Below are 24,525 nucleotides of genomic sequence, written 5' to 3' on the forward strand. Positions count from 1 at the left end.
AAGATGCAGCTCCTCTCTTCGGCGCGATCAGCGACGGTGTGTGCCGTCAAGTCTCTGCTGGGCATGATGTCCTCCTGCATATACCTCGTCCTCCTTTGCAGACTACAGATAAGGTCTCTCCAGGAGTTTCTTGATGCGAGTGTTAAGATGGATTTCTTAACTCTGTCCTGGAGGGGCAGAGTTTCAGAAGGCCAGCCTAGTTTCTTGGAACAGGGTAACCTCTGGACAAGCCAGACCAATGAAGGTAGTGATCGCGGCAGTCAAGACTAGGTCTCAAGAGGAGTGAGGGTGACTGAAAGCCCGCAATGAGCACACAAAGCAAGGACACTTACAAATTACTCCAAGCAGGTGTTAAATGAAAAATATAGACACATTTATTGCAAGGCCTCTGTAACATTGACCATAGTAAAGAATCACGGTAAAACTCAAGTAAACCAACACATCACAATCAAATACAATATATATACAATTACCAAAGGGTCTAAAGAGTTAGAAGCAGGAAACATGCAGACCTAGATGGGGAGGAAAACAGGCAGTGCAAGTAATAGTTTAGACACAGTTCGCTTTCAGAGGCCACCTAACTAGAAGGAAGTCCGAGCCCTATGAAGAGTGGAGCCTTGTGCTCAAAAGTACCTGCACACGCTGGTGCCAACGGGCCAAGGGGAGTCTCTTCAAGGAAATCAGGCAGTTCAGAGCGGTGAAAAAACGAGGACGAACAGATCTCCGCTACTCAAGCGCAGCCTCCACTTGTTGGCAGAAGCAGAGCACAAGTGCGAAAAAGGCGTGCTGTTTAACACACCGAGGAACAGCTACAGGCTACTGCAGGAGGGCGACCAGTTCCTAGCGTTGCTACTCACCGGTCCCCGATGCAGGCAGACCCAGGCTTCTCCGTGTCAGTTTCAGTGCTGGCAGGTTCAGGTACGAGCAGGGGACGTCTCGGCGTCGTGTAGATTCCGCGGCGGCAGAAGTTAGTTGAGGATGTCCCAAACGCAGTGAACCCGCACAGATTGTTACCACAGCAGGTCAACGAAGCGGCTGTGTGTATTTCAGCCCAATGTAAACTTCTCACTTCAGACCTGGGAATGCCAAGTGTACGAATCGTGTGAGAGTGTCAAGGACTCGGAATACAGCAGCAACCGGACGGCGGTGACAGAGCAAGACTCCTGGGTAGGCTGGTCAGTCCACTGGATGGCCCAGAGAGGCTTCCGAGGGCTTACGTGCAGGAGATGATGAAGATGCCGAGAATAGTTGTTCCCACTATTCCAAAGGGTCGAAGTACTAGTACAGGCCTTCTCGTTCAATCAGAGGCAGAATGGTTTCACAGAGCGACAGCAGTGCAGAGGAGCAGTCCTTCAACGTGTCACCAGCGATTCCTCGGTTCAGCCTCTTGGTTGCAGGATACTTGGCTCCTGTATCCGTCGTTCGTGAGAACTCAGGAGATCGACATGGTAGTGGTGTTTCCAGCCTCCTCTTATCCAGAGCTCCCTTCGCGCAAAAACGGAGAGGACCCAATGGGAGAGCTGCTCACAAAACACTCACACCATACGTGGACCTATCACGGACCATGGTGGTCCCAGGCATTCAAGACACACTAGACTCTCTGGGAACCAGGATGTGTATTGGTACCAGACATCCCCGCCCACATCCTGGATGCTCACACCAGGCCTGTAGAAGCCCGCAAACGCATCTGTGTTTCGCAGGAAAGTACATGCCCAGATAAGGGAGGCCCTGGGTCGGCTCGACCTGGGGAAGATGAAGGGGGCAAGACGGTCAGCGGGCAGGACAAAGAGCCTCGTGGTCTGGCCATTTTGGAAGCCAGGCCACCATTTTGGGCTAAGCGCGAGAAACGCGCTTAAACAGCCAAAAGGAGCTCAAAACACAAAGAAACTATCACTGCCACAAGTCCCATCCATGATTCACTTGCACCGTTCGTTAACAATCCAAAGAGAGTGTCTAGGGCCTCTAGAGTGACTAGAGACCCAAGAGAGCAGTAAGTTAGCTTACAGTGCCCTCTGGTTTTATGTTGCGCGAAAGCTGCAACATGTTAAAAGAACTACGGAAAACAACGTTTCCTGGTACTGACTGTCTTAAGGGCATGTCAGTTTCCCCGTAAGAATGGAGCAAAAGCCCAGAGGAGTGCGGTGGAAGGCTGCGCTTCTCTGGCAAAGTCTAGATCAGGGTGAAAACAACAGCAAAAAGTTTAGGGGTTGCCACATGGAAGGAAAATTACCTACAATTAAGAAATCTTTCCTAACAGCGAGGTGGCTGCAAGTCTCTGGATCCTGGCCAGACAAGATCACCCTCAATGAGGAGTTTCGACGAGCTATACAGTGGTGGGGCGTACGCTCTCTCACGCAAGGGGCCCCATTCCAATCCCCTCCTTTTCAGGAGACCGTCACCACAGATGAGTTTTTGGAGGGTTGGGGAACTCGCACTGGACAGTTGCTGCCAGAGGCCTCTGCCTGCCAGAAGAGAAGACTCTTCAAATCAACGTCCTGGAGCTCTGAGCTGTTTTCTGGGCCCTCCAGTGCTTCCTGCCGTCGCTGAGGGGCAAGGTGGTGAGGATCTTCTCTGAAAACTCCACCACCATGTTCTATATCCAGAAGCAGAGCGGGACGCCCTCTACAAGGAGGCCCAGGATCTGTGGCCCTGGGCCATACATCGGGACATGTTTCTTGTCCCTTTTTCACCTGGGGGGCACCAAGAACATCATTGCGGACTTGCCACGAATAGGAGCTTCAACAGAACCAGGCGGAACATCTATTCCATGAATGGGGTCAACCCCAAATAGACCCTTTCGCGACGGCAATGAATTCCAAGTGTCAAAGGATCTCCAGCAGTTTCCCGCAGGATGAGGAGCATGGGGGATGCGTTATTGTTCCTGTGGGAGGGACTTTTCCCTATATGCTTTTCCTTCATTCCCACTCCTTCTACGAGTGATCAACACACTCAGACAGTGTCACTGCAGGATGATGCTCGTCGCTCTGGCGTGGCCACGTCAAATCTTGTATCCAGACCTGCTACATCTGTCAGCTTCTCCGTCCACCAGACTGCCCCTACTTACGGACCTTGTCTACAGAGAGGCAGGGGTGATTCTGCACCATGACCCAGTGTCCCTGAATCTCAGGGCCTGGCTCTTGCAGCCCTGGTGTTTGGACATTATTCAATACCTGCGGATTGTAAGGACATCCTGGCCAAGGCCAGAGCCCCTTCATTGTTGACGTGGTACGGTCATAAGTGAAAGCATTTCTCTGTGTGGTGCTGGGCTCAAAAGATTATCCCTTGGCATCCCACAGCTCCTACCACACCTGCTTTCCTTGGCCAAGGCTGGGCTAGTTTGTGCCTTTTATCAGGGTGCACCTGGCCGCCATATCCCGTTACACCAAGGCACTGGGTAGGCCTTCCCTGTGGGCACAGAGGCTTGCCAAGGAGTTGCTCAAATGACTCTTCAGGTCCTTTTCGCTGGTGATGACTCCTGTCCCAGCTTGGGAACTCAATGTGGTTTTGACTAAGCTCATGGGGATGCCCTTTGAGCAGATGCATGAAGCCCGCTCAACTTTCTATCGTGGCAGAAGGCTTTCCTCTTGGCGATCACCTCGGCTAGGCGGGTCGGGGGAGATTCAGGCCCTGCCTTGCAAGCAGCCGTACTCGTCCTTCCACTCTTCAAGGTTGGTACTGCGTACACACCCCACCCTTATGCCAAAGGTGCCGTCGGAGTTCCACCTCAATGAGCCTTTGGTGTTGCCTGTCTTCTTTTTGAATCGGTCCTTGCCAGCGGAGAGGGCCATGTAGTCGCTGGCCGTTGCTCGTGCCTTGGCACGCACAAAGAGCTTTCGAAAGACTTCTCAGCTGTTCGTCAATTTTGGACCTGTGAATAGCGGAAATGCCTTGTCCGCAGCTTCCATCTCCAGCTGGCTGTCTGGCTGCACCATCAATGTCATCGTCTGGTTAACAGGCCGCTGCCCGGCCGGCCGAGAGCCTATTCCACCAGAGCCATTGCAGCAACAACAGCGTTTCTCTCTTGTGTGCCCCTGATCAACATCTGCAAGGCTGCTACGTGGAGGTCCTTGCACACCTTCATGAGGTTCTACTGCATCAACGGGGATCCAGGAAGGAGTCCTGGGTCAACCAAGCGGTGCTACACAACCAGTTTTTCTGGTGAGTCTGTTCCATGGGTGATTGTTTTTTGCTTTTGTTGAACCTTGCCACCTCCCGTGGTTGTGTGTATGTACTGCTGTCTAATCGTTATTCATAAGCATATGAATCCATGCTAGACCCCATGCTGGTATGGTATTGTTTGTTTATATAGCGCCTATACACAGAAGTGTTTCACAGCACTCAAAGAGGGTGGGAACATGGGGGGAGGGGGGAGTCGCTCCAAGCCCTTGAACATCTGAGATGATAATAGTCTGCACAGGCAGAGTAAGTGCATAAAATACATTTAACAGTATGGGATATAGCAAATGGGCCTGACAGCGATTCTGCAATTTTAACAGTACAATTACGGGTGAAGACAGGGGAGAAACAGACAGACTATCTTCAGGCGTGGTGTGTACGGATCGTGCAAGTGCACAGAGGGTCAAAGGGAGGGGAGGATCAAGTGCACCCGGTCGGTTGAGACTGGGGTAAGTGCAGAGAGAACCACTCTCTTGGGTTAATTTCTCAGTGCATTGAGTGTGGGTGGGCTGTAGGGCCCTGAGGCAAGTGCGAAAGAGGACTGGCGGGGTGCCGGGGACCAGTGAGACTCTGAGGTACACCAGGCGGCCAGTCAGCCCGCTGTAAGGCATAGTAGGGAGAGAGGGGAAGGACGGAGAACTGGGGTAGCAGGTTAGAGAGAAGGAGGAGCAGAAGATGAAGGTCTTGAGGAGTTTCCGGAATTTCAGGAGATCTGGCTCAAGACGCAGGGCGGCAGGGAGGCTATTCCAGAGGGAGGCACCTGCTGAGGATAAGGATCTCCCACCAAATCTCTGCTTGGAGAACCGGCACACTCGCAGAAGGTTGGAGGAAGATGAGCGGAGGGCTCGTGAGGGACAGTATTTAGGCAGGCAGCGTTGAAGGTAGGAGGGTCCCATGCCCTAGAATGCCTTGTGAACAATGCAAAGGGTCTTGAATTTGATCATTGCCACCAAAGGGAACCAGTGAAGGGATTTCAGCGCCAGAGAGATGCAGTCCCTGGGCTTGAGGCCAAGAATAAGTCTTGCAGTTCTGTTCTGGATGAGATGCATAGGGCGCAGGGTAGAAGAAGGGAGGGTGAGAAAGAGGCTGTTGCAATAATCCAGCATGGAGAGAACCAGGGCTCTGGAGACAGTGAGCCTCTGGGGGAAAGTGAGAAAGGGTAGAGTACCTCTTGAGATGTCTGAAATGTGAGAGAAGGAGAGTGGATTCAAAGATGACCCTGAGGTTTCTTGCTTCGCAGGTGCAGGGCCAAGGGAGGCCAGTCAGAGTGAAAGTGAGAACGTGGGAGCAGGGGTCCCAATGCGAATAATCTCAGTCTTAGTGGCGTAGAGGCAGAGGTTGTTTTCAGCACACCATGAATAGCGGGCAGACAGTCCGATATGAGTGAGGAGGAGGTGGCAGAGGATAGCCTTACTTACCTACTTACCTGTAACTGTTGTTCTCCAACATGTGTCTCGTGTGGATTCACATGCAAACCCTCCCTCGTTTCCCCTCTTGACTCTTCCTGGTTCATACTGCCACTTTCTGTGCTTACTAAATTAGAAGATGACCCCCACCAGAGGTGGAGTTTAGGGAGAGGACTGTCATTGGATGGTAGTAGTATGACCCAGAGGACAGGGAATGGTTTAGAGGAGAAATACAGTTTAAGGTGAAAGTGAAATCGTTTTTTCTTTTACCGAGGATTCCCAGCCTGACAACAGGGAATATTCATGAGCATGTGAATCCATGCCAGACCCATGCTGGAGATCAATAGTTACAGGTAAGTAACTTAAACCTTCTTGAATTTATATCGAAAAATTCATTCCCAACCCATCACGAGAGTTCTCAAGAAAGGGATACGTTTTGTGTGGGACATCGCAGCGGAGAGTGCTTTTCAGGATCTAAAAAAAGGCCCTTCATCGCATCAACCGTTTTGAAACAACCCAACCCACTGAAACATACATCCTGGAATGCGGTGCATGGAAAACATCCTATAGCCTCTTTCCAGGTGTCTGACCCAATCAGAAATAAATTATTCAGTTCTGTAAAGGGAGTTACTGGCAATAAAGGAAGCCTGCATTGAAAGGAGACATCAATTGCTTGGCTCTCTGTTCCCCAGAGAAATCCAAACTGATTATCGGAACCTGTGCGTTTTACAGCATACTGAATGTCAAAACAGGAGGATAGCTCTGTGGCAACGCCCGGGTCTTGGAAGCAAGACCACGCTGAGCAAACACAGGTTCGAATCCCGGACCCCCGGTAGGGGAAAAAAACACAAGCGTGTTATAAATAACCTACCCTTCCACAGTGAAACTAGCGCTTAGATAACTATGGGTTATATGCGCTGTAAATAAATGCAAAAAATAAATAAATAAAATAAACAGCTAGCCAGTCCGCTGGGTGTATTTCTTCTCATAGTAAGACTATTTGTTCACCTATGTTTCTAGAACCGTATGGTCTTTCACATAAGATAGATGCCAAATTGACTGATCTTGCACCTGAGAAGCTTTTTCCTATGGCCTTTAATATTCCATGTCGCTACCTTCCTCCAGTCAGTCAGATCTGTCTTGACACCACCATGTAAGACCATAGGACGAAAGACTATTATGGTTTACACCAAGCCGATGTCCTTCTGTTTCATGGGCAATTGTTGTACATACCCACCTCTTCTCTCCAGAAAGAGTTACTTCACATGTGCCACAATACCATGGAAGCAGGTCACAGAGGCATAAAGGCTACAGTGTAATAGATTGCAAGACATGTTTAGCAGCCCTGTCAACATGATGATATCCGGGATTACGTGACGGCATGTAAGATATGTCTACAAACCAAAACACACAGAAGGGCACCCTTCTGGTAATTGCGTGCAGGCAGCTTTCAGGGGTCACAAATGTGAGGCAGACGACTTTGTAAAGAGTTTTCAAAATGTCCCATTTTATTAAAAATAAAGGTTGGATAAACGCCTCACTATACCTACCCTGATGAAGATGTCGCTGCCTAGAATAAACGAAACACTATAACAAAAAATATCTGTCCCTCACACTTATACATTCAATAAATCAATAAGGAAATGCATGGCAGTTCAAAACAACAAAATTAACATATCATTTGAATTTGTTATATGACCAAATGTGCCGCCTTATGGTCTGGGTTAACTCCACTTCCACAGATTCAAGCACGTTTGCTTCACAGTTCAAAATGAAATGAGGAAATCCTGGTTTGTAACTAAGTTCCAACACAGTTCTTTGTAACTTCAACTTGATGACAGAAAGTTCAGACACTTGTACCAAAGAAAATATAATGTTCTTTCTCTTATTTGAGTAAGAATAAGCCTCAGAACTATCTTCTTCACATAAGCACCAAGAATTGTCTTTATCATGATGATTTGCCACACCTGAATACTTTTGAAGAAATGTAACTCCTCTACAGCAGGTCTATTCAGTTCTGTTAACTGTTTTGTAAAGACAACAAAATTGTTCCGAAATACACTGGGAAGAAACAAAAAACCACCTACCTGGGGATTTATATGGTGAACAGATGTCTGAAGAAACCCTGGTGGATCTTCGAAGAATAGGAGAAATCCCCCTGAGAACTCCTCAAAGGACCTGCAAAAGCTTGTCCTTCGTGAAACTCTGAGGGAAACCTGTCATGATCTCTGCTTCCAAAAGGTCAGGACTACCCAACTCCCTTGGAAGCAGACCCAAAACCCTGGTTCCGAGTGCCAGCCGGTCCCAATTGGGACCTTTTGGACCCTGTCCTGGCGCCAGTGGCACCAGGCTCATAAATATGCCCAGTCCCAGCACTGGAAGCGCCGGGCTCATAATGCTTGGGTGGACTTACCTGCAGCAGACCATGCTGCTTACTTACCTGCCAGTTGAGCCCCTGATCCTCTTCTGTTTGGGACTACTTTTCCTGTTGGGTGGGGCAGGAACCACTCCCTAGGTTCAGAACACTGGAACTCTTCTGGAAAGCAGGAACTCTTTCTTACTTGGGCGAGGCTGTGGAAGGAGACACCTAACCACTACAGGAGGCTATTTAAACCAAACCCGATGGATGAATCTTGCTTTGCGTTATTCTGCATTCTCTGCAGCAGAACGCTCATCGTGTCTTCTGCTTCTGATCCTGGGCCTAAGAGAACAAAGGCTTACCATCCTGGAATCCAGTCTTCAGCAGCACCTATAAAGACAAAGAAAGAACAGGTTACCACTACGGTCTTCTGTGGCAGCGCATCTCTTACCTGGTCCATCGGCTGTCACCAACGCCTCGCGCTGCATTCCGGCATCTGAAAGACAAAGGCTTACCTACTCTTCGCACGCTCCGGAGGTCCTCGTACTGCATTCCGGCATCTGAAAGACAAAGGCTTACCAGCTCTTCGCACGCTCCGGAGGCTTTCGGCGCTGCATCCCGCATCTGAAAGACAAAAGAAGGTGCGTTTAAAGACATTGGGCAACTTTACTACTCACGTGCCATCACTCCTTCCCACGCCGAAACCAGTGGGTATTCCAGCACCCTTCAGCTTCTCTAAAGCTCCGAACTTGTACCTGCAAGATAAAAGGGACAGTTAGTGCGCATCGTGAAGCAGGCAACAAGCGCTTACTTACGTGCTTCCATGCGCTTCTATTCCTCACGCGGGTTCGATCCTCAACTCTCTTCAGTCCGCCATCGCCGGAACCCTGCAAAACAAGAGATATCATTACAAAAGACTTTTAAGACATTTGAAGTGCCCAGAATTTACCGTTCGTGCAGTAAACGACGGACAGCAGTCCTCTGAGGTCAAGAGGCCTGCACCCTTATCCAGTGAAGAAACTGGTTACGGCACCCTGCCCCGAGGCAGATGGAGAGCTCGGCGTTCACTTACCTAAGGTGAGGGCGTTAACCATTGGGGTTCTACAGGAGAAGAGAAAGGGAAGAGGAGAGAGGCACCCAATAACCCAGTTCATTAATCCCATATTTTCTATCTGCAGACATCTTACTCTTCGAGTCAGACACACAGTGCACAGAGGTCCAGCCCAAAGAGCCAACCGTGTGTTACACATCACCTTTGAAGATACGGCATTCACCCAGTCAAGACCGGCGCCTCTGCGGGAATCAGGTGAGCGTTACAAAACCCTCGTGGGGGATAAAACCCTGGAAGAGCTGCTGGTGGGTGTTGTCTTCCTGTGGAGACCCGGTGAGACCTGGTCTGGGTATTCTTTCTGGCTGTTTTAGACGAGAGGCCTTTGAAACTGAGCTAAATATAGTGGGTAAAAATGAACACAGTTATTCCTGAAAGTAAGGAAAGGAGAAGTTCCTATAGAGGGTTCTGAGAGCTTAGCATGTGCTAAACATGGAGAGCGGAGAGGTAAGGAATCTCCGTCGTGTTGCAAAAGTAAGAGGGCACTATGATGAGGGAAAGAAAAGACCCGTAAGATTTAGGGTGTATGTATCTAGAAGAGTAGGATGAACTAGGAGAAAGCCTACCCTTTTACTTCCACGTCCTTTTGAGCCAGCCTGAGTGGATGAGGAAAATCTGGAGGTTCCCAACAAGGTATTGCTATAAAGGAAGGGTGAGGAGTTAGAAACAGAAGTCTGATAGCCGGGAGTGATTGAAGAAGTAAGATGAAAAGTAGATTATTACCTAGAGACTCCCTGGAGGGAGGTATGGAGGAGATTCCGGGTCTAAGCGTGCTTAGAAGTAGAATCGATCCCGGAAATGCCGGAAATGAAAATGAAAGGTTCCGTAAAGCCTTCTGAAATAAAAGGGAGGAATGGAGAACAAGAAGGTGAGTAAAGTAGACAAAAAATGGTTGAGAGGAAAGGTCTTCGTAATCCTAGTGAGGCGAACTTACGAAGCGTGTGCCGGCTCCTGAGAGAGTAGCAACGCATCTTCCTTCTGTTGTTGCTGGATTATAAGGGAGTGAACAGGAAGTGATGGTGGAAGGTTGCAAGGCTTCCTGGGAATTAACAACTAGCCTGCATTGTACGCTAGCGATGGTAACCGCTGTGGCGGCCATCTTGGAATCAGTCAACTAGACTGTGGAGTAGACGATTTCCTAGTGCAGAAGTGGCGGCCATGTTGGAAATAGGTCGGAAGGCGAAATGCACATTAGAAACCATCACAAGTTCTTTCTTCAGCACCACAAACATAAATTGTCTTTGTTACGACCACTTTCCAGAACTTCATCAAATGTTACCTGGTTTACTCCCGTGCCAGGCCTGCTACTTCAAATGTTTGCTGTCCGCTCATACGACCCTGCCCGAACAGCGTTTCACAAAACAGAACGTGCTTCGGTGGTAACCTCCAACTTAAACAGCTTTACAACAGCTTCACCATGTGCGTTATTTTGCAGCATTAAATATTTTAGCATCAAACCAGATTAACATTGGTGTTCTTTAATATTCATCTGCAAATTTTGCTCCTCTCCTGAATAAACCTTTTCAGAAGGACAGCCTTTTTGCCACTTTCTTTCCCCACTGCACATGTAACCAAAAACTGATAAGGATAGAGCCCTATTCTGCTTCTTTCTTGGCTTTGGCAATTTGTGTTTATATCAGCTATAATGTTTCACAAAGTATGAATAACAAAGTTCACAACCCTTGGGCCTTCCATTACGCCCCTTTTGCCTTTGGCAATATCTGTTGGACTTGAATTGCTTAGTTTTTGGTTTCTCTTGGCTTGGGTAATGGTTTGTATGCATTTGCTTTTCACAGTGTTGCCCAGTCGGGTTGTTGAACTTTCCATAAACTCATTTGCTTAACTTTACAGTCATTTGACTTTAACAAATAAGCGTTTCGCTGCTTACTGATAGTTTAGTTTTGAAAATTACTGCAAACACCTCTTCCACTCATACGCTAGTGAAAATGTCTGCCTTGAACAAGCGAGCAGTCTCAGAGCCCTGCGGGTTCACGTTCAACTTGTGAACTCACTGGGTAAGTCGCACACTTCCGATCCTCTCAGCGTTCGCAGGTCTTCTGCTGAAGTGGCTGCTCGCGACCCCGCAAACAACTTCTCCTGGTCCGCCTTCGCCTGCTTCACTCATTACTGGAGCTTCCTTTGCTCCTGAGGCTCTCTGGTGAACACCAGCCACTGGAAACCGCCTCGGAAGAGGGAAAGCTTCCATCACTTTTGCTTCCTGCTGCGCAGCCTCTGCACAACAGGTCTGCAAAGGGCAAGCGTCCCTCTTGCATGCTTCCCCGCTGCCCGACCTCTGCAATTGGGACAGCTGGGGGCATAGATCCTTTCTGGACTAGCCACTGTCTTTGGCTTCACAGTGATCCCGGCGTTTTCTCTCTTACAGTCCTGACCTCGGCTGCATACACGGTATTCATGGCTCTTCATACTCACTCTGCTATCCTCCCAATGCCTGCACCCGAGGGGTCCTTTCGAGCCTCCCAGTCTCCCTGAGGTGTGTCATTTTCATTAATTAGTTGATCACTCCTACAGCATTGTTCCATTTCAGCCCGCTTCCTCATCCCAGTCCTTGGGGAATTATGGGACTTGAAATCCCTAGTGACAACATTTGTTTTTATCACTTCTTGTTAATTCTTAAACTTATTTCTGTTCCCTATACTCTCCTTTAAAGAAACATCATAAAGATCAGTCATCATACAGTTTCTGGTAGTTGAAACAGTTATTATTCGCAAACTTCCTTTCACTGTCTCTTTGGAAGTTAGGGGCGCTTTTAACTTTATAAGTGTCTCAGGTTTTAGAAGGGTTTATATTTCAATCAATGCCATGCCAAAGGATTTTGGATTGGTTTTTCCCACATTAAGATGTTCAACTTGCAGAACAGACAGATTGTTATAATAGCAAGCCATAACATACTTATGTGTTTGTGAAATATCATCCCTAGTGGAAGACAAATACTGCGTCTCACCCCACAGAGTCTTCTCATTACCCTGGTCCCTTTCTCCTCCCAAGTTATCCTCCGCAGAACACCACCCCCAAGATCAGGCTCAGGAAGTGTCTTCCTTTCCCTGCCCATCTGGGAGGAGGCTTTAGGCAGAGTTTTAGTGAGGAGTCCGTAGGATTCATCAGACAGCTCTGCCTTCTGCTCTATGGAAACCTATTTCTACAGATCTTATTGTGGACCACCCGTCCCGTCTTCAGGTCAAACCATGATTATGGTCACTATTGACTCTAACTAAATTGGTCCATTTCACAGCCATGCCACGTATACCAACTAGTCCACAAATGGTGAACTGTTTTCTGTAGACAATTTTTCATTTCCATAGCCTCCCAACGACTATCATATCCGGCAGAGGAACCTAATATATGCCCTGTTTCTGGACATTAATGTGCAAAACGTTGAGAGTTCAGGGCTCCTTAAGTTCTGGTTTTCACCCACGAACCAATGGGTAGACTGAGCATTTGAACCAAACCCCGGAGCAATAATTTTGCTTCTATGGTTCAGCAACCCATGACGACCTACCATTAGCAGAACTTGCTTATAACAACTCTGTTTTCCCACAGCAATCAATGATGACATTCAGAAGGGACAAAAAGAAGCCTTGAAAGATTTAGAAGAATCACGAGCAGAAGTAAAACGAGATGCGGACCGCAAACATTTTAACCCCTTAAATTCCAAGGGCGAGGTTTCTCCATGGGATTACCTCCCTGTTGCCACGGACGAGATACCGCGTCCTTGGCACTTAAGGGGTTAATGAAACAGAAAACGTTAGAAGGCATTGAAAGGCGAAATACCAAAATCACCAAAAAAGGGTGGCTTGCACCTCTGTCTCTACCAACACATTTAGTTCCCTCTCAACTATCCACACACTATTATGGACCTAGGCACAGTGGGGTACCTGCTCCAATTTCGTCCCTCCTGGTCCAAGATCCAACCTCTTTTTCAGTTTCCCAACTGAAACAACATTTCCCCGATGTTTTGGCAGATCCAGCAAAGTGATGGTACGTCTGATCTGGATACCCACTGGCCCAGAATTCGAAATATTGCAGGTTTGTGATTCCTGCTACTACCGTGGCAATCTCCAGTACCTGATTGAATGGAAAGGATATGGCCTGCTTGATTGTACCTGGGAACCAGCCTCAGCTACCTATGCTCCTGTTCCTGGAAACCTGGAGTGGGGAATACTATGAGGAATGCATCACTGCCCCGCGTCCTTGGTCACTTTGGAAATTATGGCATCTGCATCGTACCCTCCGGCGCCACTTCGGCCCCCTCTAAGATGGCTCCTTTCCCATGATGCGCAAATGACGTCATGCGCAGTGTGACCCGCCCAAGATGGTGCCCTCAGTGTCAGATGGAGGAGGGCGCTTCAAACGGATATCAACAGCGGATCCCTCCTGGCGGGTGAGTTGCTTCGCTCAGGTGAGCCCTAGACACTTTCTGCTTCATGCAGTTCGTCCCTACAGTTCTAACTTTCCTGCTTCCCTCTTCCTAGTATACTTCTCCCTGGATCCATCCTTCATCCCCCTCCTGGACCCTCCTGATCTTCAGTCCATGTTCAGCCTTGTATGCCACCATTGATTCTTCTTGATAGGCTAATGCATCCTTCCGTTCCTGTGTTTGCTACAATACAAAACCACATCCAAAGGTTTTATTCCCCGCAAGGGTTTCCCTTCGATTTTTCATTTAAGAGTACTGTCTGCCTCTTTTACCATTCAGGCAGCAATGCTCTCAGGAGGCATAGTTCTACTTGTGTCCAGCCCTTTCAACCCGAGACAAAGTATCAAGACCTTCGCCACACCAAACACCTTTGGCTCATCATAACCAGATGAGTGAAAAAGCCCAGAGCCTTATTGCTAAATCAAAATGGGGAGCCTTCAATCAGAGTTCTCAATTTCTACCCAAGTTCGTCCTCTTATTGGAGGCCCTTGTATCCAAGGCTGGATAGATAATTCCCTAACTTGTTAACTGTTTTCACACTCGTGATTTCAAAAGACACGTTTTGAGGAGTAGACCTGCTGACAGTTTTCCAGTAATCTCTACGAGTCAGTTCAGAGGACACAGCCCTAATGAAAAACACAAGAAGGGTGTGGTGATGAGGGCCAGGCCCTCTTACCTCCCTTTTGGTACAATTTTGTTTTTGGAGACTGCCACCACATCCGGAAAGAAGGTAAGTGCAATTATTGTGTGTTGTATTACCCTACTTGTATGCCTGGCTCCTACTCTTACTACTTGATTAGGCTAGAGGGAGGAACTGGATATGTGCTGACAAGCTACCCTTTAGCCTGCCTGCGTGCCCAATGTTGCACTCTGGCCAGGGTCCAAGGAAAGCCAGCAGTGCATTGCAAGCAGGCATGCTTTATTTTGAGGAGCTGAACTATGGACTGCACAGCATGAGCACCTACATATAATAATTTTACACATAGACGTCTGCAACAGCACACACGTCTAAAAATGTCTTTTGTATTATATCTACTTCCCATTAGTCTGTGACTGCAACAGTGGGAGCTGCATCTGATCAGTATTAATACTGGAGTCTACAGCAGTTTAAACCCTCTACAGGCAGGTAGGAAACCCTTCCTTACTGTAGCCCGCAAAAGCACTGCCTTAGAGAGTAACATTAGGAGTGGAAATGCAAAGATTGTGGCACCAGCGTTTGTTGGTCTCCTGCAAGTGGCAGAAATATACGGGCATAGACAAGGAGGGGCAGGATTGTGTACGCTCTTTAGGGAGTAGGGAAAAATGTAAGGATATTAAGACAACTTCGTTGACTTTAGGCACGAGGGAGCTTTTATTAGTAAGGACTGTGACAAGACTAGGGTCGACGGAAGTTAATGGGCTTGTCAGTGTGTAATTAAGCATTTTATCTGGTAACCTTGGGAGTAATCCTAGCGCGAGAGCAAACACTGGGTTCCAGATCAGGAGTATGTGATGTTCAAGAAAGCAACAAAATGTTCAGTCTAGGTATGCCTGACCCTTCATATCTGCATTCATTATCTGTGTACTTGCAGTAAGAACAAAAAGGATTGTTCTGTTCATAAAGACTTGTAACATTTCAAAGTAGTGCTGCCATTAAGATAATTGAATGTTAACAGTATAACATATGTGGTATTTGATAGAAGAGATTAGTGATGTGTGTTTTATTTCATTACAGAGAAAACAACATAGAAGAATGTGGTTTGGAAATGTTTTTCTCTGTTGATAAAGAGATTCTAGGTGAAGTACAAAGCCAAGAGCTTAAACTTGATGGTGGTAACATTCTGGTTACTGAAGAAAACAAAGAGGAATACATCAAGTAAGTGACTACCAGGCTGTATAACCTGCTCTTCATGCAGCATTGTAATTTAATGCTTTGTTTTTTGTACAGCCTTTCAAAATAGTGTCTTCCACTATTGAAATGTATTTATTTTGTGTCAAAATAATGATCCTTCCTGTGTCATAAACACAGATTAAAGAACTACAAGATATCTCCTCATTTAAATTGTTAATGCCACTGTATTTCTCTGATCCCTTTAGCAATTCTACATTTGTAAGTAAAGAACAGAATAATGCTATCTCTGGGCAAACCCCTTAAATAATTTTAACATGCCTTGGCATGGCCAGCAGTCTGGTTTTGCTAAATAGATCAGCTTGGACCGCGGCATGGCTGAAAGAGCACCAGCACGAATAAGGTTGCAACATCATTTTCCCCACCAGCCCCAAACATATTGCTTGTCATGTTGCCTTTCTATGTGCACTGGTGCATGCCTTATCCCATATATCTATTACTATTTGATTGGCTACCTCTGTCTGGTGTTAACCTGCCATAGACTAGCTTAGACGTGTGGTGCAGCAAGGGCACCACCAATAATGATCCTGGAGAGCCAAAACTGAAAATGGGCTTTAACACATTTCTCCTTGGACATGAAAGCTGGTACTTCCTTAAATGTAAATTAAAACACTCCTGTGAACGATTTAGTGCCTTCTGTGATTGCATCAGAACATGTAAAGAAAAGGGTGTGGGTTAATTACAAGAACGTTCTCACAAATTAGGAAGATGAGTTTGGCTTGCTGCTGCACAACACAAAGAAATAGCATGCGTCAGATTCACATCTGTCATTTGAGGAGCACACTGCTACAGGGGACAATGATTGTGTCTGAGGATTCCTCAGTAGGAGGTCTAAATGAAGCTGACCGTTACTTTGAGTATCATTCGCCACTGAATGCACTGCTGCTGAGAGGCTGAGTTACAAGTAGTGGGATCTGTGGGGCATCTATACCTGCTCCTTTGTACGTGTTTGACTTGGCGCAGGATGAAGGGCCTGGATCTTTTGTTTTCTTCGTCCTACGCGGTTTTGAATTGTGTGAAAATTACTCTACAGTGAGGTTGTCCTTTGTTCTTGTTAGGGAGAATTCTCTGTTTAGGCTGAATTTCCTAACCTAGTGAGTCCCCCAGCAGCTTTACTGGATTTCTGGAGTTCGTTTTTTTTCTCCTGCCAAGAGTAAGACTCTTTTTCTCCCACTCTTGGACATGATTTGTGGTGTTCCTTTGAATGTTAATGTGTTTTATGGGGTCCTTTACTCCATAGGGTCTCATGTGTTTTTCCTATATGTGTTACACAGCACCCTCTGTGCAGTAACACCCGGGGTGTCATAGTGACCCCCCACCATAGACTCCATACCCTGGGACTGACTACTGTCTCCCAGGGCATGTAAAGTCACCATTGGCTTTACTAGTCCCAAATTACTAACAGAACCAGTACAAACCATCATATTGTGGACGTGCTGGTAGGGGCAATTCGATTGCCCCTGGGTCTGTTGTTCGAGGGGGCACTGTCCCGTCCCCCCTCGTCGGGTTTTGGCTGGTGGCAGTGGATACTTCTTTTTATATTCAACCGCAAATATATCTCTATGGGATTTTCCCATTGTTCGAAGCTAATATTTTTTTACATAGCCTCTAACATACCTCCGGTTTATTTATTTAATATTCACCGGTTGGTATTTTCTGCCAAAACTCGGTTTTAAAATGGCGTTTGTGTTCGCCTCTGTAACTCCAAACCAAAGGTCGAGCCCTTTGTTCCACTTTTGGCAGGCTTCTACACAGAAGCCCTCCAAAGTGGTGCCACTCTGTCTGGGTACCACAGGGGGTGTGGGAGGGGGTTTAGGCACCCTGGACTGAGTTGCCTTGGCAACTCAGGTCGCACTCTTGCGTGATTGGCCCAAGTGGTGAGCCGGCAGGCTCACGACTTAGCATGTTTGATTGACAGCTAGGCTGAATGAATGGGGGTTTCTTGCATAAAAGCAGGGCTTTTGGGACTGGAACTTCAGAAGTCGCCACAGGACCTGAAAATCTGACGAGGGAGAAGCTGAGCCGACCTGCTACGACGACACCACCGGTGGAGCCCTGCTGAACCGACTCACCACTTCCCAACGACAGAGGAGATCTCCCTGCTGGAGAGTCTTCTTCCCTTGACTGGTGGGCACAACCAGTTTACCTTCTCTTCTCGCATCCCAGGACGTCTTGTGGTCGAATTGCCCGTGCCAAGCACCCCGGCAACCGGATAGCCACTTACCACTGGTCCGCGAATAAAAGGACCGCTCCTTTTAATTGAGAACTCCGCGGCTGGTTTCTTCCCTGGCAGTGCAACGGACTCCTGTTTTCCTCCCCGACGAGATCCTCTCTTCCCCCGGACGAAGCACCGACTTGCACCCGCTGCCAGGAACAACTGCCCCCGCTGGAGCGTTCTCACCATTTTAAGGTACCGTGTCCGCCAAGCCTCCCTTTCTAAAGATTGCTACAAGGTAACAATAATCCGTTAACCTTCTGGACTGGACTGGCCGCCTTGACCATCTAACTGGTCCCTTTCTGTTAGTCCAACTCTTTTTGAACCTTGTGCGAGACTTTTGGGCACTTTCAACTGTATGATCTTGGACACATTTCGACCGGAGCCTCTTAAAGTGGGTCCGCCCTTGTTAACTTTGACTTTACGGTTTTAACCTGCCTTTCTCTCCTACTGTGTTCGTCCGAAAGTGTTGGGATCTGTTTCTGTCTTTGCTCTGCCTTTCTCTCCCTCTTAAACCCATTGATTAGAGTGCCATCATCGTTAAGCGCTCACCGCTGTCTGAAAATAAGTGTTGCTTTACTTAAGACTTGTCTAATAATCGTTGAAGGGAGTGTATATCTTTTAGTGACCGTGTTTTTGAACTGCTTGATATAAATGCCAGTGTGTTTAACTAGATGTGTTTTTTTAAATAAATAATTATCTCTCTGTTACACCAAGCTCTGGTCAGTGTTTGCTTGTTCTACTGTGTTCTATTGACCTATTGTGAATACTCTGTATACTGCCTAACTCTTCTTGAGAGAAGTCTGACTGCTCAGCCACAGTTACCAGGTAAATCTGGGTGGTACAGACTGCTACCAATTGGGTTTACTGCCAACCACCTGTAGTCTTAAATCTTTTGCAGTGGTCCCAGAGGGAACTGCACAGGTTTCTGCCTAACAGTTCTCAGGGCTGTGTCAGGTTCAGCAGGGGAAACGTTCATCACCTGGACCGAAAGAGGGCTCTCTGCTACTTCGTTTCTTTGCCAAGAAAAATCAGGAAGGAGGACTAGCAGTTTGTGGGTTATACTGGCGCTTGGCTGGAAAGGCTGCTAAAAAGCGAATTTTGTCCAGATGTATTTTTCTCTGCATTTCTGAGTGCTTCGACCTTTGTGGTAAAAGTGGTGCCTGAGGTGACAGGGGTCCATTTTACTAAATGTTTGATGGCAACTTCTGCCTTTCCGAAGGATGTCCCAATGGTGTAAAACTTACGTGCAGCCTATATGTGCTTTTCTATGCACAGTGCCAATCATTGCTTTCTTGATTCTTTGTCAAATCAGAATGTCTACTTTGGTCATGCAGTGCTCCAGAGTTTCCTGGATTTGGTAATCATTCCGTGCTTTCCTCCCTCCTCCAAGTTTTCTTTCTGCTTTGGGGGTCTTTTTAAGTGAGGAATATGTGTAAAGAAGGAATCCTTCAGAAGAACAAATAAACGTACTTCTGGTAATGGTATTTTGGCATTGTGCTACGCTGTGTGTTTTGTGTGCTCCAAGGGCTCCGCTCACAGGCACGGCACCCATCAGCAAAGTTGGAAAAGTACCAGGATTTGAAGCAAAGAGCTATTGATTTTATCTACGAGGAAAAGAAATCGATGATCATTTGAGGAAAACTCCCTGTAAAAGCAAGTAGGAGTTTGTGTCCCCTTGTATCCATCGTATTTGATCATTTTACCGTTTTCTGCTTTATTGATTTTATCTATTTCACCTGACTATTTTATTGCCTTGAATAACTGTTCATTTGAGTGAAGGATCGGATATCCCCGGTCGTTTGCTGTTTCCATTGGAAAAACTTGATTGCCTGCACTAGAAATGGCACCTCGCTTACTAAGTAAGGCGGGTGGGGGGCGAAGTATGCCTCCCTCTGCTTCTGTATCGGCATTGGGTGAAGATGTATGTCCGATTGTAGGAGCGGTCAGGATCTTCCCAGTAACTAAAGGTGTTGCTGGTAAATGCTAATTCTAATGCCAGTTTCACTTTTAGAATTGCGCAGATTCACAGTGCGAAGCCACTGCCTGTGCCCTACTTGGATAAACCACTCATTATTCGCAACGCGCAGCCGCTTGCTTCTACTCCGAAGTTTTGAGGCGTATCAACGGCTAAACATGCCGAACTCGGCTCCAGCCCTCTTCTGAAGCCAGTAAGTGAGAATGCAGATAAATTCTTCCTGGGGACGGGGGGGCTTGATTGGGGTCATGACTTAGGGGGGTGTACAAATGATTCTCAACCCAGGGTCACGGACGAGGGTGAGATTAACCTGAACGACTCCTTTCATGCCCTATTGTCGGCTAGCAAGGACTTGTAAAGAGATCACAGATTTTGAGTTAACGGCGCACTTCGACCAACTTGACTGTAACCTGAAATCCAAACTAAGGATATCTGTGAAATTGGTATGGTTAATCAGCCTGAAACCTTAAAGGTGAAAACTTAGAGATAAGAAAGCAGGCTGCAAGGGAATCCCTGACTCACCTTTGCAATAAAATAGGATGTGCCCTGCATGAATGTATCCACCCAAAATGGTCAAATAATGAGAGAAGTGGCACAGGCGAGAATGCCTCCCGGGGGAAAAGGGGGAAATAAACGTGCTTGTAAGCCATGATTCGTTGGCGATTTCAACGATTGCTGTTCCTGTCCTACATGGAGAGGAGGATGTAGTAATGCATAACCCCGGCATCCGTCCATTTTTATCCAACACATACCAATAGCTCATTCCCCTTTTCCCCCCCAGAAAAGTGTAGAATGAGTCCTGTTTGTTTTTTGGCATAAAAAGGCCGCAGATTTATTCCACAATAACACAAAACCAAACTGCACACATTTGTGGAAAATACTCCTAAGATGCGGCGACTGCTCCGTGTCCAAATAACCTGCTTCTCCAGCATGGGGTCTGGCATGGATTCACATGCTCATGAATATTCCCCGTCAGGCTGGGAATCCTCGGTAAAGAAAAAACCAGTATCAGTTTCGTTTCTGATCTGTCTTTCGTAGTAATAACCAATCACTGATCTCTGCGTCATACTGACCACAGCCAATGACTGCCCTCTACCTAAGCCCCGCCTCTGGCAGCCATCTTCAGATTTTTACCGCACGTTCATGTGTTGGGATCCTCGTGCTATTGCTCTCGAGCGTTAGTGCTATTTTTTCACGTTTTTTCTCAAAAACTTCGGTTTTTTCGGTCAAAAGAGCCTCAAGCTCCACCGACTCTCCATCCGATCAACGGGGACCCGTGTCTGATTCGTCTACGCCCCTCAAGGGTGAAGATTTCGTCGAGCTACGCTTTTGGAGGACTCCAGAAGTTTCTCAGGCCCATCTCGGACATGGCCCAGGAGAAGGGAAGCTCGACGCCCGGAAAGCTGTTCAGGGTCTGCCCTGGATGCCAGCTGCAGAATGTCTTTAAGGAGGACGAACACTCCTTTTGTCTTTACTGCCTACATGAGGACAAGACGCACGTGGAGAAGGACTGTGCGTTTTGCTGCAACATGTCGGAGCGGACCATGAAGGACCGCCATCAACGTCTCGCCAACTGGCTGGAAGGGAAGAGCCCGTCCGGCGAGAAGAAGAGGAAGAAATCCGAGCGGTCTTCTAAGACCTTTGAGGACGCCCCGGCGACGGGGGTCCAACACAAGGCCAAGCACCGCGAGTCCGCTGGCACCGGGAGCGCCGAACGGTCGGGCTCTGCGGGCGCCAGGCATGGCGCACCCTCCCCGGCACCATCAACCACGAGCCAACGCTCTGGGTCGGGTAAGAGGAAGGCCGACCACCCGGCGAAGCTCCTGGAGAGGCCCCGGTCGGCCTCGAAGGCCCCATCGGAGGGGGAGCGAGGCAGTGTCCCCCCCCTCAAGGATAAGGCGGTGAGCGCACCTAAGGTGGTGAAGGCCTTAATCCATCCGGCCAAGGCCTCTATCGAGACTGTCGCGGCGGCCCTGGCTCAGCCTGTGGAGGCTACACCAGTGGTGGCGACCTCGGGGCTCAGAGTCTCCCTGCCACCTCGGAGGGAGTCCTCTTTTATGCCCATCGACAGGACCCCCGTGAAACCTCCGACGGAGAAGAAAAAGGGGGGGCAGGAGGTCGTCGTAGATTCGGCCTCAACCTCGGAGGAGGAGCTGATCGAGGTCTTAAGCCACGCCCTCGGCGTGGAAGAAGACCGGCCCGTCGGGATGGATCCCGACGCAGGTGACAACGACATCGTCGAGGGTGCCGACGGGGCCCCTGATCGCCCGTCGGATTCCCCTCTGCCAGCGCCGCAAGACAACTCGGCGGCCATTTTGTTGGCTATACAGTCCTTATGCTCGGAGATAAGGACGAGACTACCGTTGCCAGCGGAGGAACCACTCCCGTCGGGGGACCCAGAACCGGGACCTTCTGGCGTTCCTCCCCCCAAGAAAAGAAGGATCCACCCTCCACCTCCTTTTCAGCCATCGCGCCCCGTCCAGCCCTCCTCCCCGTCCACGACCCGAGGGGATGATACGGGGACTGACACGGCCGCGACGGGTACGGACGACGAGGTCTACGACGAGGATCTGCCGTCGTCACCTCCCACCAGGGCTTCCCCGCCCGACGAGATTGGATCGTTCCACTCCATGATATCCAGGGCATCCGAGCTTTTCCAACTCTGCCCTGAGGAGAAGAAAAAGGAAGGATTCCTTTATGAACGGGGCGAGGCCAAGAGGAAGACGGTCCTCGCGGTGCCTCTACTGGACGACATTTGGGATGAGGGCCTCACCCTCCTCAAGAACCCTTCCACGATGCCAGCTAGAAGAGACCGGTACGAAAAGAAGTACCGGGTCCCGGACGCGGCCCCCCTGTGCCTCCGGGCACAGCCTACCCCGGACTCCGTCGTCTCCGCGGCGGCCAGGAAGAAAGCGGGGGGGGGGTGCGGCCTCCACGTCGACTTCCCTGCCGGACGGCGAGGGAAAGAAATTGGACACTATGGGACGCAGGGTCATCTCGTCTGCAGCGACGACGATTAAGGCGGCCAACGCCTTGGCTATCGTGGCCCGCTACGACAGGGAGCTGTGGTACAAATTGGCTCCCCTGCTGGACTTCCTACCGGACGACAAGAGGGCGGATGCCCTGGAGATCCTGCAGGAAGGTGAGGTGGCGTCGGACCACGCCATCACTATTGCGACGGACATCGGAGACACTGGATTTCGCCAGTTGGGCAACGGCGTGTGCCTTAGGCGGCGTGGATGGCTCAAGGCTACGGACTTCCGTCAAGACGTACAGACCAGAGTCCTGGACATGCTGTTCGATGGGAACAACCTGTTTGGGAAAACAGTGGACGATTCCCTTCAGGCCATTAAAGCGGAGACGGCCCGGGCCCTCGGGGTTCTGCAGCAACGGCGGCCGCCCTTTCGGAGCAGCGGAGGCAAGGGCGCTGTAACGCTCACCTGATTCCCGTAGAGGCGCCGGTCTTGACTGGGCGTATACCGTATCTTCAAAGGTGATATGTAACACACGGCTGGCTCTTTGGGCTGGACCTCTGTGCACTGTATGTCTGACTCGAAGGGTAAGATGTCTGCAGATAGAAAATATGGGATTAATGAACTGGGTTATGGAATGTCTCTCTCTTCTTCCCTTTCTCTTCTCCTGTAGAACCCCAAAGGTTAATGCTCTCACCTTAGGTAAGTGAACGCCGTGCTCTCCATCTGCCTCGGGGCAGGGTGCTGTAACCAGTTTCTTCACTGGATAAGGGGAGCAGGCCTCTTGACTTCAGAGGACTGCCGTCCGTCGTTTACTGCACGAACGTTAAGTTTCGAGTAATTCTAATGTCTTTAAAGTCTTTAGTAATGATGTCTCTTGTTTTACAGGGTTCCGGCGATGGCGGATGACGGGTTGAAGTGAGTTGAAGATGGAGCCCGTGTGATGAATAGAAGCGCCTGGAAGCACGTAAGTAAGCCCTTGTTGCCTGCTTCACGATGCGCTCTAACTGTCTTTTTATTTTGCAGGTACAAGTCCGGAGCGGCTGCAGGGTGCCGGAATACCCACTTTGTTAGATGTGGAAAGGAGTAATGGCACGTGAGTATTAAAGTTCCCCAATGTCTTTAAACGCACCTTGTTTTATCTTTCAGATGCGAATGCAGCGCCGAAGGCCTCCGGAGCGTGCAAAGAGTTGGTAAGCTTTTGTCTTTCAGATGCCGTAATGCAGTGTGAAGACCTCCGGAGCGCACGAAGAGTAGGTAAGCATTTGTCTTTCAGATGCCGGCATGCAGTGTGAAGACCTCCGGAGCGCACAAAGAGTAGGTAAGCCTTTGTCTTTCAGATGCCGGAATGCAGTGCGAGGCGTTGGTGACAGCCGATGGACCAGGTAAGTGAAGAACTGTCACTGAAGACCGTAATGCTAACCTGTTCTTTCTTGTCTTTATAGGTGTTGCTGAAGACTGGATTCAGGATGGTAAGCCTTTTTCCTTAGGCCCAGGATCAGATGCAGAAGACACGATGAGCGTTCTGCTGCAGAGGATGCAGAATAACGCAAAGCAAGATTCATCTATCGGGTGTGGTTTAAATAGCCTCCTGTAGTGCTTAGGTGTCTCCTTCCACAGCCACGCCTAGGTAAGAAAAGAGTTCCTGCTTTCCAGAAGAGTTCCAGTGTTCTGAACCTAGGGAGTGGCTCCTGCCCCACCCAACAGGAAAAGTAGTTCCAAACAGAAGAGGATCAGAGGCTCAACTGGCAGGCAAGTAAGCAGCATGGTCTGCTGCAGGTAAGTCCACCCAAGCATTATGAGCCCGGCGCTTCCAGTGCTGGGACTGGGCATATTTATGAGCCTGGTGCCACTGGCGCCAGGACTGGGTCCAAAAGGTCCCAATTGGGACTGGTTGGCACTCGGAACCTGGGTTATGGATCTGCTTCCAAGGGAGTTGGGAAAACCCTGACCTTTTTGGAAGCAGAGATCATGACAGTACCCCCCCT

The 24,525-nt window shown here is 48.7% G+C and overlaps 1 protein-coding gene across 4 annotated transcripts in view; it reads left to right on the plus strand.

Moving 5' to 3' along the window:
* The window catches only part of ITCH (itchy E3 ubiquitin protein ligase), a 2,968,415-nt gene that overhangs the window by 2,454,145 nt on the left and 489,745 nt on the right, over positions 1 to 24,525 (plus strand). For all 4 annotated transcript variants that reach the window (XM_069652264.1, XM_069652266.1, XM_069652265.1 and 1 more), the window contains exon 19: positions 15,199 to 15,339. In XM_069652264.1, the coding sequence (XP_069508365.1) occupies positions 15,199 to 15,339 (141 nt within the window). The remainder of the gene's footprint in view (positions 1 to 15,198; positions 15,340 to 24,525) is intronic.

Source organism: Ambystoma mexicanum, chromosome 3p (genome assembly GCF_040938575.1).
Source record: "Ambystoma mexicanum isolate Mex_15411 chromosome 3p, UKY_AmexF1_1, whole genome shotgun sequence".
Classification (NCBI taxonomy): domain Eukaryota; kingdom Metazoa; phylum Chordata; class Amphibia; order Caudata; family Ambystomatidae; genus Ambystoma; species Ambystoma mexicanum.